Consider the following 16,699-nt stretch of genomic DNA (forward strand, 5'->3'; position numbering starts at 1 on the left):
GCCCATCAAATATGCACAGCAGGAGGCTCAGTAAATCTTCATCATGGCCTACGCCAAGTTGACCACTGCCATTGGATCCGCAGCATTGAACAATTCGACCCATCACCCCAAAACGGAAATTCCCATGAGCCGCACTCATGTGCGAAAATCAACCAATAGTTTTTCGTAGGAGTAAGGATTTCTCTCTCAAAGCTACCATGTTGTCGAGAGTCATTGTTAGACAAGCTCGGACGTTTGCCCTGAGTGCCGCCAGACTCTCTGCTCCTGAACACTTGGAGTTCCAAAACAAGTTGGAAAATGTCGTCGACCAGGTACCCAACGAGATTATTTCGGGCGCTCCCAAGGAATTGACCACTTCTCGTGTGGTGAGAATCTACCAAGAATCCAAGTACGCCACTCAGTCAGGTACTCACAACACCGATGTCTGGAAGTTAGACTGGGATGTTTTGGGCGCTGGTAACCGTTGGGAAAACGATTTGATGGGTTACCAAGGCTCTTCGGACTACATGCAGGGTACCATTATGAAGTTTGATACTAAAGAAGCCGCCATCCGTTTCGCTCAAGGTCAAGGTTGGGATCACTACGTGCAAGAACCAAACAAGCGGAGATTCAGAAAGAAGGACTACTCGATCAACTTCTTGCACTCGAAGGGCCCCTTGAAGCACATCAGAACCAAATAAGCATAATAGAACGTTACGATTGATGCCCGTAGACCTCCATAGGTGACTAAAACCCTTATGGCTTCCACAACGGACCTATGATGAACACAAAGGACGCAAGAGATCAATGATCTCTTAGACAAAAGTTTCCGTTGGCTCTTCGAAATTCCAAACAATACATAGTTTCAATGGTATGCTTCTTCGTGACTGATAGCCGCGTTTGTCGTGGGCGCGCATCCTATCTAACGCGCCTACAACGAGCACGACGAGGTGATGCTGTATGCGAACCGAGGAGGAGGTTACCATGGGGGCGCCAGCCGATATCGGGCTCCCAACTGGGGGCGTCATCGTGATAACGGGGGCAATTCAAAATATGGTTCCCCATATCATAATGGCGACCATCGCGATCACTACCCCAAACCCCTTAGTCGTGAGTTAACTCCACGACGAGAATCGCTGCTTCCTCAGCTCCATGAAGGTACTAAGCTAGATGCGGGAGAATGCTCCAATGACGATCAGTATCAACGACAAAGTCATCATCAAGCAGTGCTTCGAGATGCAGCAGCGTATGCGAAGCCATCCAAAGTCTATCGCATTATCTATGACCCAGAACTAGATCTGCTGCTTTCTAAGCAAGATAAGAAACTCAAGAAACGTGAATTCAAGTTTTCAAGTTCTCAGCTGCCTCAAGACCCTCGGAAAGCCAACATCGTCAATTACTTTCAGAAGCCTAACAAAAAACTGAAAAAGTTTCCCTTCAAACAACTTCCACAAGCCAAATATGGTTATTCGAAAGAATCGATTGGCCCTGCTCCTCAAACTCGTCTTGTGGTGTGGGATTTGCCAATAAGCATCACTGAAGGTTATTTCAAAAATTATTTTCAAAGCTATGGTCAAACGAAGAATGTCATACTACATCATGACGAAGAATTTGCCGTTCCTCTAGGGGTGGCTCTGTTTGAATTTGAAGGACAGCCTGAAAAAAGCCTGAAGATAGCCAGAAAATTCCTATCAGATATGAAGCAGCAAGCGCTCAAAATTGATGGTGCAGACCTCCATATTGGTCTTGATGATGACGAAGATCGTCTTCTCCATATGAAAATTGATCGAGCAAAGGATACTTTGCGAGCTGAAAAGCGGAAACGAGACGAGGAGGAGCGCAAGCAGAGGAAGTTTGAGGAACTTAAGCGACGCAATGAGGAAAAACGCAAACACGAGGAAATGAAAAAACAGCAAGCTGAAATGTTGCGACAAGATGTCCGATCTTTGACTAATGTGACAATTGCATCCAAGTATCATGGAAGTCGTGTAAAGCATGGTTACCAATATCCGCATGAACTTAATCGTCACATAAAAAACCGCCCATTCATTTTGATAAAGTCGCGCTACGTTCCCCCAAAGGTGATTCCGGCTCTGGATGTTAAGCGATGTCTTGAACAATATCGGTGGCTGCGTATAATTGATGATCGTCTGGGATTTTATGTTGTCTTCAAGAGTGTCAAAGAGGCCGATCGCTGCTTCAAACGAGAAGATTGTCGTAATTTCTATGAGTACACCATGGTGATGGATCTCGCGATACCTCCAAATTGGGAAGAACCGATAGAGACTCGGTCAAAAGATCTGGTTGTGGAAGAAGCCGTTACAATGTTGCTCAAAGATTTTCAACAATTTTTGGCCAAGGATATTCGTGAGCGTGTCATTGCACCGACTGTATTGGATCTACTCAATCATGATCATTATCCTGATACAGTAGCGAAACTCAAAAAAGAAGAGGAGCAGCGTAAAGCAAAAGAAGCAGCCAAGGTTGTGATCAATACGAATGATCAGCTCAAGCAGAATGCTTTACAGATCTTGAGGTCCAAGCAAGAGGAAGCAACGAAAAGAGCACAGCAAAAGCTGAGAACGAAGGTGATACCGTTGCAACATGCCCTCAACTATGAAAGTGACATCGCAAGTGGCGATGAGGTAGATAGCGAGAACGAACCAACGAAACGTCGTCTTAGTATAGATGACTTCGTGGTTGATGAGATTGAAGAGAAGTCTCATAAGCGATCAAAGAAGAGTTTATTGTATGGACTGGAAGACGAGCTGGAGCCGGAACCCGAAATACAGGTTGATGTTGAAGAGCCTAAGACTGAAGCCATTGAAGATTACAAGCACCTTCCCGAACGTTTCTGGCCTACTGAAGGATTTCCAACTACAGTTTTTGAGGAAACAGCAGTTGCCACACTTCCAGGTGAACGATTCAGCTTATCAAATTTGCAGCTGGTGCTTAAGGATGATGAAGATTTGGCGCTTGCACGTGAAGTTCTTGCAGACATCGCGGATTCTCTGAATATCAAGAATATCGAATATTGGGCATGGAAGCAACACGAAGAATATTCTCCGCTGCACGAGATTTCCGAAGATCTCGATTTGATTGAGCAATTGGATCTGCTGCTCGAAAATTGGCTGGGTCTGTTCAGGCTGGAAGGCTATCGCAAGATCAAGGAGGCTGACAAAATAGCATACTTGCCTCATAAAAGGCAGGCTTTCGCAAAAGCTCGCAATATCAAGCAAGAAGAGGAGGACGATGAGGGTACCCCGAGACCTGTTGGGGGGTTAGGCCTGTCCACCAATGTGTCTTCTCGCGTCAATCGCGCAAACAATCGTCGATTCGCTGCGGAGGTCAATGCTCAACTTGGATCAGAGACAGAAGTACTTTCACTAAATGCACTCACGAAGCGCAAGAAGCCGGTCACATTTGCCAGATCAACAATTCATAATTGGGGCTTATACGCATTAGAGCCTATTGCAGCAAAAGAGATGATTATTGAATATGTCGGTGAACTGATTCGTCAAGCAGTTGCCGAGGTCAGGGAACGAGCATACATGAAAACCGGCATAGGCTCTTCGTACCTTTTCCGGATTGACGAGAATACCGTCATTGATGCCACAAAGAAAGGCGGCATTGCCCGTTTCATAAATCATTGTTGCTCTCCCAGTTGTACCGCTAAGATTATCAAAGTCGAGGGGAAGAAACGCATTGTCATTTATGCATTGAGGGATATCGAAGCTAATGAAGAGCTTACGTATGATTATAAGTTCGAGAGGGAGACCAATGACGAAGAGCGTATTCGCTGTTTATGTGGGGCTCCAGGATGCAAGGGTTACCTAAACTAATAATTAACATAATGCATTTTTTGACTCTCATGGAATCATACACGCGCTTCGTATTGCTGCTAGTCACATACACATAACTAATCATACCTTGTAAGCTTGAGGCATCTTGGGCAAATTGACAGATTCGTGCGTCCACTTCTTTTAGGGCCATATCTAGCAAGCGCGCGTCGCTAGGAAATCTTTTAATATCCACCGAGACGCATTTCCCAACAGATAAGCACAAACGCTCTAATCCCCTATGGCAGTCTCTTTATGGTTGTGCCCCAAACAAAATACACAACTTCATGAAAAACTCATAACGTTGATGTCATCTCTCAATACCCTTTTCCCGGGACAGCCTCCAGCGTTTGAACCACATGTGACTATAACATCAAATGTGGCTATCAACCTCAATGAGCCAGACAAGACCAGAGATGATGTTGACAAAGTCTTGGGAGCATGTGTGGCTGCTTTGAGAGCTCTGCCGAAGAATGGTGAGAATTTAATTACTTTGGGCAAAGTCGATTCACAACGCAAGTATTTCAAAAAGTTGTATTTTGAGGCCTATCGCGACCCCTCCCTAGTACTGTTTGCACAGATTATTCGTGAGCTTTTTGTTATTATTCCACAGGAAATGGAAAAGGAAGAACAAAAGCGCAATCCACAACTTTTTACGACAACTCCAGATGGCGCCATCACCCGCAAGAAATCAAAGCTGAAACATACAGTCAAGGAAAATCCCATTGATGATTCGGAGATACGTCAGAAAGCTCCCAAAATGGCCGCCGAATGGGCAGCGACAGAATTCCACCCTCATCTCAGTTTGGTCTATTCGGAATTCCACCCTATCAGTAATGCTATGTGGCGCACCATCCGAACAAGAATTCAAGACTATTTGGACGTCGAGGATGTTGACAATTCAGGTCTTTCATGGGATGGAGGGGTGCTCAAATTGATTTTATGTGAAGGTGACGTGGCCGATTGGGTGGTGTTGGGCAGTGTGGACATACATTAGCGCTAATAAAGATATTCATGTCAGTGTGAACATCATCGCGTGAAGTAATTTAGGAGGTTACTCTGATGGATTGATGTTTTTCTGAAGCAACAAGTCTGCGAAATTATGTCCTCACCTCGAGTTTTAATGATGAGCTACGATTTTGTTTCCTGAAGTCGTGCTTAACGTCACGTCTTCAGTGTCAATTGAACATAATTCGCACACGTTGAATTACAAGTTATACTCTAATCAAAGTGGTAACATCGGTTGTCCCTTGACCCCATTCCAACTAGTCATATCAACCTGCCACCCTTTCCATAATAATAAACGTTCTCTGAAATCCAGTACTGTCTCGAATTTACTTGACAAATCAACCTGTGAGGCCAGAGCATACTCGTTACTCGTGACAATCGGTTTTGCCGGTAAGACTTGAGTGTGAGCCTGGTAAACTTTAGTTTTTCCCGTATGTGGTTCAACTTGACTACCACTGCTTTGCAACTGTTGTACTTCTGCCTCAAGTGCAGTAATTCGATCGTTTAGATCCAATTGCTCAAGTTTGAGATCCGTATTCTCATCTCGAAGTTTGCTAATTGTTTTCTTTTGAGTTTCAATTATAGTCTTCAATTGGTTGACATCGTCGCTGGTAGCATCTTCAATCGGCAGTGTGTTATCTGACAGCTTCGGAATGGCTTTCAGATCCACATTTGTTTCAAGGTTCTCAATATTCTCTGTTTCTTTTGAGTGCTCGGCGTCCTTGTCGCTGTTTAAACCGTGTGTTGGCTTTTTAGAATTTGCAGGTGAGATATCTGATTCAGAGACCGTCTTGCTTTTGGATTCATTCGCGGCCAAACTTCCCTTGTCATTGTCATTAGCTTCAGTATCTCCGGTGTCAGTGCCAGGCTCAGCTTCTGCATTATCCTTTGGTTCGGGTGTCTCGCCTTCAGCCATAATGCTTCCTTCTCTTGAATCGCTTTCAGCCTTCTTCTTACCGGCTTTCTTCTTCTTCTTCTTCATCGCTTCGAATTTCTTGCGGGCGGCCTCCAATCTCTCCTCTTTGCTAAGTTCTGTCTCTGTATCTTGATCTGACATTGTAGTTGTAACACGTTTCACGCGATTTCAAGTTCAATGCGGCTTTGATCAGAATATATACATCCGGGTGTAACATGATTGTAAGCTATTCAAGCTCTTGAAAATACTCGGTTTACCTTTGATATTGTCATTTACGTCAGTTGTTTATCACAGTAAATGTATATTCATCAACTATGACTAAAACCAGCTTGATTTGCTTGTGTTAACAGTAAGATGTAATTTTCAACCACCCATATACCACGGCATTTGCACTTATTTCTTGGGTTCCATTTCGAGTTCCTTCATGACCTTCTCACGAGCTTGTACCTCATCATTTACTCGCAGGGTGATATAGTCGCCAAGTAGAGCGAATACAAAAGTCGAACCTCCAATATAATACCTCGCCTTGATAGGAAGGTTCATCCACCTTTGATATAGACTCATTAGTTTCTTTGGGACTGTAGCACCAAGTCGAATAGAGTTTTGAGGGAAGTGCGCAGGATCAAGTAAATTCCATGCAACCATTGAGTACGTTTACCACAGAGCTTCCGCCATGTTGTGTGCAAGTATATGATGACTTTGTTTTCGTGGGAACTTACAAGCTTGAGGAAGGAACCAAGCGTTGGGGTAGCCTTGACATTTACCGGTGCGATGCCCTTCATAAATTCACTCGAATTGAGAATATAGCGACGCAAAGTGCTATTTTGGACATCAAATTGAATCACAATCTGCTGTTATTGGTTCTGGCTCATTCTGAGGGCTATATAAGCGTATGGAAGGTTGATATCGAGGGGTCACCGTCTTTACTGCTTCTAAAAAAAATACAAATTGCAGAGGATACGACAGTTTTGGTGACTCTGGTGCATTTTAATCCTACTACCGCAACCCAAGTCGTGGCCACGCTTACTTCGGGGTATCTGGCTATTGTGGATCTTGAGAACTCTAGCATAACTTGGCTCGAAACTGCACATGAGCTTGAGTGTTGGACTGCTAATTTCAGCGAGACAGTTGGACCAGTTGTTTACACAGGAGGGGATGATGCTGGTTTGATAGCACATGACTTGAGAACTAATACATCTGTTTTTCGTACAGGTCATAGACACCATGAAGCAGGTGTGGTGTCCATCCTCTCGCCCACATCATCTTGGAACAGTAACCACCCTTATCAATTGTGGACTGGGTCGTACGATGATAAAGTTAGAGCATTTGATCTCAGGGTAATCAATGATGAACTTTACGCGATACCTCCTACAATCAAACAAGAAGAGTATCTTGGGGGTGGCGTATGGCGCTTGATTCCCAAACCCGGAACCGATCGGGTGCTTGCCTGTTGCATGTATGATGGCGGGCGTATCATGGCTTCATCAGACGGTCACATTCAAGTTGATCGCACCTTCAAGGGACAGCACGAAAGTATGCTTTATGGTGCTGATTGGATGAAAGACGACAAGTTCATTACATGTTCTTTTTACGATAAGATTGTACATATATGGGAGGATAAATAATAGATTATCAAGTTTTATTTTTAGCTTTGTGATGCGACTTCTTCTTATGTTTTGGAACTTTCACTGGTGTCGTTGCTTTCACATTGGCTTTTTGAGATGTATTGAGCGAGCCCTCCTCACTCACTTTTGAGTCGAAACCTGTCTGCGATTTGGATCGTGAATCTTGAGAATCTTGTTTATTCAAGCGAGTTGAATTATTGGGGCGGGCAAATAAGTAGTTCTCTTCAAGCATACGGAATTTCCTCTGCAGTCTAGTTATCATTCTCCACCAACCTTCAACTTGTTCATCTGTCCAGCTTGTGGCATTTCTAATCTCTTTCCTTTCCGGTAGCTTACGACTCCGTTTATCGAAAATCGTATCTCCATACTTTTTCATCATGCCATAAAGATATGTATCGCGGGCGTCAACGTTTGTGTTCAAAAGCTCCAGATTCGAATTGTCATTGTCAGTATGATCATCAACGGCTATCTTTCTTCGCTGGTGACGACCTTGCGGTAACTCAAAAGCGCTCCCGGTTGTTTTTTCCTGGTCCTCATAGGTGTCATCAGGCTCATCCTCGTCAGATTCGTATAACATCATCAATGCAGTTTCAAGAGTTTTGTTTTTAAGTGTCTCCTTAGAAACGCTTTTCTTTTTAGTGAGAAGTTCAACTTTTCGTTCTTCACCAAAACGTGCGGCGACGTTAGCTCGCTCAATATTAAGCAGAGGTTTCGCTTGATCTTGAATCAAAGAGGGGGAGTCAAAGAGCGTTTCCATTACCACCTCGACACTACCGTATTCTTCAAGAAGCTCTTTGGCGCGTACCTCGCTTAAATCGGGGAAGATCTCTTTAATCATAGTAACATCTTCGTCGCTGGCAGGGTGATGGAGAACAACATCGCGAAGCCATGGAATCTTGTCTTCGATATTTGGGATAAGCTGTTGAAAACTTTTCAGCGTTATACATGTGCCGAATAGCGGAAACAATTTGAGTGAGGTGGCATTGCTTATGCCTAACTCACGGCAAAGCGAGTTCAACCCCAGAGAATTGAGCAGAACCAATGAAAGCACCATGATCCTTTCAGTCAAAGATGCATTGACGCCATTGCCTTTGTTCCACAACCTTTCCATGATTTCGATCCAGGTATTAGTCACAAACAGTGCAGCAAACTGCGAAGTCGACTTTTTCATGGGCTTCTCAACAACTTCCGACAGTGCCAAAGATAGCTTTTGCTGCAGACCGATCATCTGACCCAAAATTGTCGAGAGAATGTGTAAATCTGCTTGAGAAAATTCACCTCTAGAGATTTTGGCCTCGAGAAATTTGTGCAATAAGGGAATCAGGCTGATATGTCCCAGTATCTTGTTGTCATTAAGTTTGGAGGTATATGTGCCATCAATGAGGCCCCTGACTGTATGGATGTTGTCTCGAGCATAGTTGATTGCAAAGTTCCAAATCAGATCACCTGGAAGGTTGCATTTTACGATGCTGTGGAGTCTGATGAAATTAAACACATGAGCTCGAAGAACTTTTTGGTTGTTTTTAATATCAGGATTGATAGCTCCTAAACTGAAGATTTTCAACTGTTCGTCTGAAGTCTCTGACAAGTACAGACGAAGGAATTGATGAAGATCTTGCTGACTTTTGACGCTCAAAGGCTCAGCTGATGGTTGGCTTAGATAGTAGAGTAACTGGATGTACCCTTCAAGTAAATGCACCCATATCACTGGATCTTTATCAATCAATGACAGTCTCAACTGGAATGGAGGGAATTGAGGGATGGCGACGTCCATGGTAACCGCGCGAAGCAAAAAGTTACATGATATTTCCGAAGTGACTTGCGGGGTTGTCACGGACTAAGATGAGCCTACGACAAGTTTAGTATTTCAAACATTCATTCCCTCTTGAAATATTAGAATGCCTCTTGCTGTTGTACTTGCAATGACTAAACATAGTTTTAGTTTACCCTCGCACTACACTCTGTGCCGAACCTTAGGCATAGTATTTGTAATCTTACTAAGAAATATGCCGAGCGGTGTTTTTATACGAGAGGCAAGGTTCCCTACAACACCAACATGGCGCTGCTAGTTGATTCAGTCATTTTAAGGTTAACTCCTCATGATAGACGAAAGCTAGTGGCTCATCGCCTTAATCATGGCGTTGACCTGTACCAGAAAAGCGAACTTCTTCGTCATCTTCTATGTCAAAGGAGCCCTGAACCACCTATTGAAGAAAGTTTGATGTGCGATATCGATCGAGTTATCACTACGTGGAACCAGCTGAAGCTTGAAGTAGGACTTGAGCTGATCGAGCGTCAAGTTTTGAGAATAGGTAGTAACGAGGTCCGCCTAGGGGTCTGGAAAGGTGATATCACAACCTTAAAAGTGACGGGCATTGTGAATGCGGCTAACCTGGCCTTGCTTGGGTGCTTTCAGCCATCACACAAATGTATTGACAATGTTATCCATTCCGCTGCCGGCCCTCGAGTGCGCCAAGCGTGTTTCGAACTAATGGAGGTTCAGGATCTTGAGCCAGTAGGCTGTTGCAAAGTGACGCATGCTGGTGATTTACCAGCTGAATACATTTTACATACTGTCGGCCCTCAAGTTGCTGATACAAAGCAGCCGACACGATATCAAGGGTTGCAATTATCAAGCTGCTACCAATCTTGTCTAGAAGCTCTAGAACTGGTAGCAGGATCTGATAAACTGATAGCATTTTGTTGTATATCTACAGGACTATTCAACTTTCCACCACTGCAAGCGTGCAAAATAGCAGTTGCAACAGTTCTAGATTATTTTGGAAGACAAAATCTGACTATCACGGATGTCATCTTCAACGTATTCACTGAAGAGGATTCTGAACTTTATTCAGAAGCATACACTCGGTTGAGCTTGAAATATTCCGGCATTCTTTTACCCCCAACCAAGGGAGTAACCGGCAATAATTTACTGATTGCGAAGCAGTGGCTACTGCAAGCACCGGTAGTGCTTATAACGGCCGGAGCTGGTCTCCTGGCCGCAGATGGATTGGATTACAAGGACGAGGTTTTGTTCTCTGAGTTGTATTCATCCTTTTCCAATGAGGGTCTTACTCGTCTTTACGAAACAATTGGTCATAACTGGTCCTCAGAATCTTTGATGTGGAAATTTTTTCGACATCATCGGGCTGTTGTCCAATCGTGGCCTCATAGTGACACCTACGGGCATTTGAAATGTCTTGCTGAAAGTCGTGATGATTACTTTGTGGTGACTCTGAACGCGGATAACTTATTCCGCAGAAATGGTTTCGACCCAAAGAGGGTATGGACTCCACAAGGCTGTTACGACAATGCGCAATGCTTAGAGTGTGGATCTGTTGTTGCGATGGATTCTTTAAATGATGTTGACGTGCCTGTGTGCTCTTCATGTCAAGGATCAATGACTCTCAACGTGCGCGGCGGAGATTGGTTTAACGACTCACCGTACCATGAGCAGGAACTTCATTACAAGGAGTTCCTTCATCATCGTGACACGAATGGTGGGATAATACTTGAACTAGGAGTCGGACTCAATACGCCTAGTGTCATTCGTTGGCCGAACGAGGATTTGGTGAGGTCTGGAAGTTGGCGATTAATCAGAGTCGGCCTCGGCCCTCTGGCCACAGCTCCATTTGATTTGATTGAGGCTGGTAAAGTGGTCACTATCAATGCTGACATAAAGCAAGTGATGAGCTTGCTTATGGAGTAAATTTTTCAATAAACAATTCCTAGCTGTCCGCTTGAACTTCTATCCTCTCAAAGTGGATTTGGCGAGGAGGCAGCGGGTAATAACGAAAGGTTTTAACTCATCCTCCCTGTAGTATAAAACTTACGGAAAGGTTTGTTTTGCGTTATCAAATAGTATGTAATATTTTGAGGACTATGACTCAAAATACTAACAAAAGGCCAAATGTGGCAGCTCTCAGTAATGTATAGCTGGAGTACTTCGCGGTTGAGTTCTACAAGCGAAATTTTCTCAGAGCTGTCGATAACTCCACGCTCGCGAGTAACGGTTGAACGAACGCGTGCACAAAAAAGTTTTACACAGTCGCTATCAACGACATCACCTTACTCCAGGTTAGTTGTTGATTGTCGTGCTTCTTGATTATCTGTCGACTTTACTGGTGACTGATAATGTCCTACCCAAGGCGACAGTTGCAGACGACACCGTTTGCCAATCAGGTTGAGTCTATTGATCGTGCTGTGAACGCCGCCAAAGGTAACGGCGTCTACTCAACCTACTCAACAACAAACTACCGTCAAGGAGGTACACATCACAAATACGCAGTGGCGGCAGTGGCGGCAGCAGCGGCAATTCACCATCAGCAGCAGTCTTACCCCTACCCTCAGCCTCGCAAAACATACGCATACCTGCCTCAAGAACTGCCCCAGCAATACATACTGCCGCTTTCAGTACAAACTCCCACTTTGTTGTCACAGTCACAACTTGGTTTTGAGCTGGCTCTGCCGCCATCCATGTTTTTGCTGGAATCGCCCCTTAAGTCGATCTCGCTGGAGTCATCTACAAGCCCTCCCAAGTCTGGTAGGTTTGCTCCCTCTCAACTGGCGTTTCCAAAAGCTGGTTGCACCAACTCGCAGGCACTGAATCCTTGGGGACCGTTGGTCACCACCTCGACTACAAAAACGGGATCAATTTGGGGTTCTGGGCTGATGTGGTGATCATTGGAACATTAGCATAATTCGATTTGTTGTTTTTGGTTATATTCGACGGTTGTCGACGGGTACGCGTAAACAATTGGTTAATGGGTGTATTAGTATAATAAATGGATCAGACAGTGATAGTGCCTAATATGCAATTACAGCATGTTTTTGTTGGGCTGTACGAATAAAGCTACATCTTAGACGTAAGCGTTTATTCAGACTGCATCGTGAGCCGCGTTAACTACAAAAATGACTTTCACTCAGTCACCTCTTCGCATGCCAGTCGTGGTTGGCCTTGTTTGTGCAAATGGGTAAAGCCGACTACTTGAACAAGATACGTAAGCCAAAAAAGGTTGAGCCGACGTCATTGTCCCCTACATCAAGCGTGACAGTGCTGCATCAGCGGATTATTCCAAAGGCAAATGAAAATCAAAACGAGGCGAAAGAATTAACAAGAACAAGAGAGTCACACAAGGGATTCAAACGAATTGACAATGGTGAAAGAATATCGCTGGTAGCTTGCGAGAAAGCCACTGAGCGTGAATCTACGCTGGCGACGATATATCGTGATCGATCTGGTAAAAAAATTGACATCCACGAAGTGCAGCGCAGGTTAGTTGCCAAGCAGGTCGAGATTGAGCAATCCAATTGGAGGGACATACAAACTTGCGAGCAGGACATTTCAGCTACTTCTCTGTCGAAGCAAGTGATACACCATCAGAGGCAACAAAATTTATTGCTCGAAGATCCTATGGCAGATATAACAACACCAGTGCGTACGGAATTGACTCTGCTTGAATACAAAAAGGGCGTCAATATTCCGAATCGATTTGGAATAAAGGCTGGTTGTTTTTGGGATGGTGTTGATCGTGGGAATGGATTTGAAACTCTATTGTTGGCAAAAAGGACTGAGTTCAAGTATCAAGCGAAGGAAATGACCCAGTACAGTATGAACGATGAATATGACGATATTTAACGAAAAATCAGCTAATGTAATAAAATACTTATATTGGAAATTAAAAGACCAAGTATAAGACCATGATCAAGGCTGGTCCTATCATGAATCCAAGCCAACACAAAGTAATTCCCGCTGCCCTTGACCGCTTCATGAATGGCAGCTTTGCAAAAAGTACCAAGGGAATCTGAAACATTTGAAACATGAAAAGATATCCACGAAATTTATGGAAGATGATGTACATAACCAACTCATGAAAAACAGACAGTAAAAGGAAGGTGATGAATCCAGCTTGAGCTTTAGTGGCTTGTAATGTCGCTATCAGAGAGTGGTAGACATGTCTTAACAAAAAGTTATGGATGGGTTTATTCCACAAGCGTGCAAAATCACTGAAATCATTACAAGACCACCAAGGACCATAAAAATCCCTGTCAGCGTATCTAGTGATTTCGGCCAAGGCATTTAGGATGAGATCCCAAATCAAAAAGAACACAAACACGTATTGAATCAACATGGGTGGTATCATGTCCAAAACGATAAGTCCAAATGCGATAGCTCTCTCATGTATCGGTAATGTGTGAGCTTTAAGCGCATCAAAAACAAGAGGATACATGTTATTTTGAGCAACTATGATCATCAAAGCAATCACTCCAAACACACCACATACTTTTCCAAAGAAAAAGGACCAACGAATGCGTTTTGTTCTGGGGAAATTTAACGTGTATACCACAGTGGGGTACATCAGGTAGTCAAAAAAGTTCTTTACCGTGATATTATTGGGGAATTCAATTGCGCTATGTTTCCCTTCCTTGATTTTCGTCACCACATCTTCATACACTCCAGCCGTATTGTCAGTGATAACAGTTGCCAGAGCTTGATACCCGAGCTCAAACTTACAAAAAGAAACAGAGTCAATCAAGTCTTGACGGATGTTTTGAACGGAGTGGGGATCCGAAGGGTCTGCATTCTTCGATACGGTGAGCTCACCACTTTCAATTTTTTCGTCCATAGTCTTAAGACACGATTGGGAGAAAGAAAGTTCTCGAGATATAGTCCAAAGGTAGCCATTGTAAGTATGATAACTGTACATTTTCATCCAAAATACAAGACCATGCAAGCACAAATAAATCTTTGCAATCCAGGGAAAACCCATCCACTTGTCCAGTGCAAAATAAAGCCAAAATGTGTAGTACACGATTTCATAGACTAACATGAATGCCCATCCAGTTGGTTGCCATTTAATCCAACCAGCTTTCACTAACCTCTGAACTATGTAAGCCATGTATGTCATCAAGTACATGGCCAAGTCAGTTAGAGCGACCTTGAAAATGTCCTTGCGGAATGTTTGCACAATTGGCCAGGACCATGGCAGTTCGTGGTTTTCAAACGAAAAATGCATCAATTGAGCAAAGATTAAGTACCCAGTAGCCATCCAAAAGATGATATAGCATCCATAATAATCCAGACTTTTAAACTCTTCAGAGTCTAAAATACTCAGGGACGTTTCACGAAGTTTAACATCGCGATACTTAGATACGAATTCATCTTGGGGTTTTCGAAGAGGTTTTCTTTTGTTAATCGACGAAACTAGCACATTGACTTCCTCTGGAGTTGCTTCCGTTTTGCCTTGCTCAAATTCACCTTCCAACGTGGGTCTCGAAGTAAGTTTGCCGCGTCGTTTTGATGATTTGCCATCACCTTTCGTCGAAGTTTCATCATCGGACAGGGAATACTCATTTGACACCCTAAGAGCTTGTCTCAGGGCTGAATTTCGCCGCTTTATGATGTTGATATTTCTATCCGTCGACGTTGACATTTGGATGCGCTGAAAGGGTATGGCAGCTTCGGATATATAAATGATGCGCACGTTATCAGTCTCGGCCTGGAGGTCGCATTGACGCTTTGCTGTGGTCCGAATGAACAATGCGTTCGCGTCCCCGGATTTCGCGGTAAACAAAATTAACTCCGAAAAGCATGCTATTAAACCTTTCCGATCGTGAGGCTGACAACAGAATGGTTGAACTAGACATGCTCTTTGCTGGCCCACAGGTGAATGTGTGGTCTATGCAAATTCATGAATATAAAGTCTTCATTATTAGTAATTATCATGTGCACTTTTGTGTTATGTTGTTTGTCCAACTGAGCCACTAAAGCTAGCGGTCAATATTGTCGCTATCCACGTGATATGCGTCATCCATTAACAGAGTGAGGGACGCGATTCCGAATGATCAGGATATATGCTGGTAACAACTATATACATACGAGACGCTATCTGTAGACCCGTTCAAATGGCCGAGTGTCGTTAAAGCATGATTGCCAGACGCGATCTACTACCTTTTCAGCTTCCTCCATGCTCAGACAATTGGGATTATGAGATACAGAGATGGTAGCTCTGCGCTTAACACAATCCTGAAACTTTTTGCCAAAATTTCCTAGGCCAGTCTTTTTGATTTCGTTGAATATGCGGCATTCTCCGGAGAGAGTCGAAGCTCGAATTTCGGTGCAAGCGTGGTGGTTTAGATCGTTAAGGTCCACCTTAAACTTCAAGTGATCGTAGGCGTGCACCAACTCATGAGTCAAAACATCCTCTAGTTGCCATTTCGATTGCAATCGATTGGCGCACAATAAGATGCCGTACTTTGGATGAAACCCACCTCCTTGGAGGTCAGGGCAAACATCACAGGTGATGTGGTTTGCGATCGAATCCAGAGGGTCCTTTTGTAATTTATTGATATTGTCCATCATGAATATAACTCCTGGACTGTATTTGAGCATCCATTGCAAATCTTTGTCACATTGTTGGCACTTTTCGGGTAAATTTCTATTGTAGTAATCATACTCAAACTGCTGCATCTCGCCACTCAGCAACAAACCTAAGCGATAGCTCATTTCTCTTTTCCACCAAGAGAAACCATTAAGCTCTGAAGTTGGTGAGAGCTGCTGAGATTTCGTGACAGTATCAGAGACTTCAGTCATATTTGGATTGGTCGCAGAACGAAGGTGCACAATTGAATTCTCATCGCGCCATGGTCAACGTGTGGATCGCTGCTGCGGACAATAATACTTCGGTAGTGAATGAATTTTTGACTCAAGGAGGATCTCCAAATGCCAAAGATCACAACGGTTATACCCCGATACATGCAGCCGCTTCGTATGGCCATTTGGATTTATTGCAACTTTTAATCTCCCGCGGGGGTGATGTCAATGTTCAAGATAATGAAGGTGACACCCCTTTACATCATGTGGAAGATTTGAAAACTGCCATCGCTTTAGTCAAAGAATATAAGGCTGATTGCACCATAAAAAATTCGGACGGATTGACAGCTGCAGAATTCATCGAGGAAGATGATGAACATCCCGAAATCGTCAAGTTCCTCAAAAACTATGGTCAAGGTATAGACTTAGAGACAGAGTTGGTCAACGAACAGCTCCGCAAAGAAGAAGAGGAAAGAATGAAGCCTAGAAAAAGACTGGCTAACGACGCTACTCGTCACGCCGATCAATTTGATGTGAAATACACCATGGAGAATCCAGAGGACATACCAGAAGAAATTCTGCAAGATAAAAAACAACAATTAGAGCAAATCCTAAATAGCGAGAACCCTGAGGAAGGATTGAGAGACTTTTTACGCCAAACCGTTAGAGAAAGCATGCTCCTGCAGGAGGAACAATCGAGTTATAAGAGGCAAAGGGATCAGTAATCGTTGCAGTGATG

At 43.7% G+C, this 16,699-nt stretch overlaps 12 protein-coding genes across 12 annotated transcripts; 8 read left to right on the forward strand and 4 right to left on the reverse strand. All coding sequences in view use genetic code 12, as the record gives it.

The window, feature by feature from the left end:
• Positions 1–197: 197 nt before the first annotated feature.
• On the forward strand, positions 198–680 carry DIURU_004892 (uncharacterized protein; the record flags this gene model as incomplete). The annotated part of the gene is made up of 1 exon (XM_034157814.1): positions 198–680. One exon carries the CDS (start codon positions 198–200, stop codon positions 678–680), a length of 483 nt encoding a protein of 160 aa, XP_034010295.1.
• A 252-nt stretch (positions 681–932) lies between these two features.
• Positions 933–3,821, forward strand: SET1 (histone methyltransferase; the record flags this gene model as incomplete). The annotated part of the gene is made up of 1 exon (XM_034157815.1): positions 933–3,821. One exon carries the CDS (start codon positions 933–935, stop codon positions 3,819–3,821), a length of 2,889 nt encoding a protein of 962 aa, XP_034010296.1.
• Positions 3,822–4,125: 304 nt separating this feature from the next.
• On the forward strand, positions 4,126–4,815 carry DIURU_004894 (2',3'-cyclic-nucleotide 3'-phosphodiesterase; the record flags this gene model as incomplete). The annotated part of the gene is made up of 1 exon (XM_034157816.1): positions 4,126–4,815. The coding sequence occupies one exon, from the start codon at positions 4,126–4,128 to the stop codon at positions 4,813–4,815; it is 690 nt and encodes a 229-aa protein (XP_034010297.1).
• Positions 4,816–5,043: 228 nt separating this feature from the next.
• Positions 5,044–5,883, reverse strand: DIURU_004895 (uncharacterized protein; the record flags this gene model as incomplete). Its single annotated transcript, XM_034157817.1, has 1 exon — positions 5,044–5,883. One exon carries the CDS (start codon positions 5,881–5,883, stop codon positions 5,044–5,046), a length of 840 nt encoding a protein of 279 aa, XP_034010298.1.
• A 494-nt stretch (positions 5,884–6,377) lies between these two features.
• On the forward strand, positions 6,378–7,367 carry DIURU_004896 (diphthamide synthase; the record flags this gene model as incomplete). Its single annotated transcript, XM_034157818.1, has 1 exon — positions 6,378–7,367. One exon carries the CDS (start codon positions 6,378–6,380, stop codon positions 7,365–7,367), a length of 990 nt encoding a protein of 329 aa, XP_034010299.1.
• A 7-nt stretch (positions 7,368–7,374) lies between these two features.
• On the reverse strand, positions 7,375–9,141 carry DIURU_004897 (uncharacterized protein; the record flags this gene model as incomplete). Its single annotated transcript, XM_034157819.1, has 1 exon — positions 7,375–9,141. The coding sequence occupies one exon, from the start codon at positions 9,139–9,141 to the stop codon at positions 7,375–7,377; it is 1,767 nt and encodes a 588-aa protein (XP_034010300.1).
• A 282-nt stretch (positions 9,142–9,423) lies between these two features.
• Positions 9,424–11,076, forward strand: DIURU_004898 (uncharacterized protein; the record flags this gene model as incomplete). Its single annotated transcript, XM_034157820.1, has 1 exon — positions 9,424–11,076. One exon carries the CDS (start codon positions 9,424–9,426, stop codon positions 11,074–11,076), a length of 1,653 nt encoding a protein of 550 aa, XP_034010301.1.
• Positions 11,077–11,501: 425 nt separating this feature from the next.
• On the forward strand, positions 11,502–12,047 carry DIURU_004899 (uncharacterized protein; the record flags this gene model as incomplete). The annotated part of the gene is made up of 1 exon (XM_034157821.1): positions 11,502–12,047. One exon carries the CDS (start codon positions 11,502–11,504, stop codon positions 12,045–12,047), a length of 546 nt encoding a protein of 181 aa, XP_034010302.1.
• Positions 12,048–12,336: 289 nt separating this feature from the next.
• Positions 12,337–13,005, forward strand: DIURU_004900 (uncharacterized protein; the record flags this gene model as incomplete). The annotated part of the gene is made up of 1 exon (XM_034157824.1): positions 12,337–13,005. One exon carries the CDS (start codon positions 12,337–12,339, stop codon positions 13,003–13,005), a length of 669 nt encoding a protein of 222 aa, XP_034010303.1.
• Positions 13,006–13,045: 40 nt separating this feature from the next.
• On the reverse strand, positions 13,046–14,800 carry ARE2 (sterol acyltransferase; the record flags this gene model as incomplete). The annotated part of the gene is made up of 1 exon (XM_034157825.1): positions 13,046–14,800. The coding sequence occupies one exon, from the start codon at positions 14,798–14,800 to the stop codon at positions 13,046–13,048; it is 1,755 nt and encodes a 584-aa protein (XP_034010304.1).
• Positions 14,801–15,252: 452 nt separating this feature from the next.
• Positions 15,253–15,960, reverse strand: DIURU_004902 (putative metalloprotease; the record flags this gene model as incomplete). The annotated part of the gene is made up of 1 exon (XM_034157826.1): positions 15,253–15,960. The coding sequence occupies one exon, from the start codon at positions 15,958–15,960 to the stop codon at positions 15,253–15,255; it is 708 nt and encodes a 235-aa protein (XP_034010305.1).
• A 50-nt stretch (positions 15,961–16,010) lies between these two features.
• On the forward strand, positions 16,011–16,685 carry DIURU_004903 (uncharacterized protein; the record flags this gene model as incomplete). Its single annotated transcript, XM_034157827.1, has 1 exon — positions 16,011–16,685. The coding sequence occupies one exon, from the start codon at positions 16,011–16,013 to the stop codon at positions 16,683–16,685; it is 675 nt and encodes a 224-aa protein (XP_034010306.1).
• Between the last annotated feature and the right edge of the window lie 14 nt (positions 16,686–16,699).

Source organism: Diutina rugosa, assembly GCF_008704595.1.
Source record: "Diutina rugosa strain CBS 613 chromosome Unknown scaffold2_size729309, whole genome shotgun sequence".
Taxonomy (NCBI): Eukaryota; Fungi; Ascomycota; class Pichiomycetes; order Serinales; family Debaryomycetaceae; genus Diutina; species Diutina rugosa.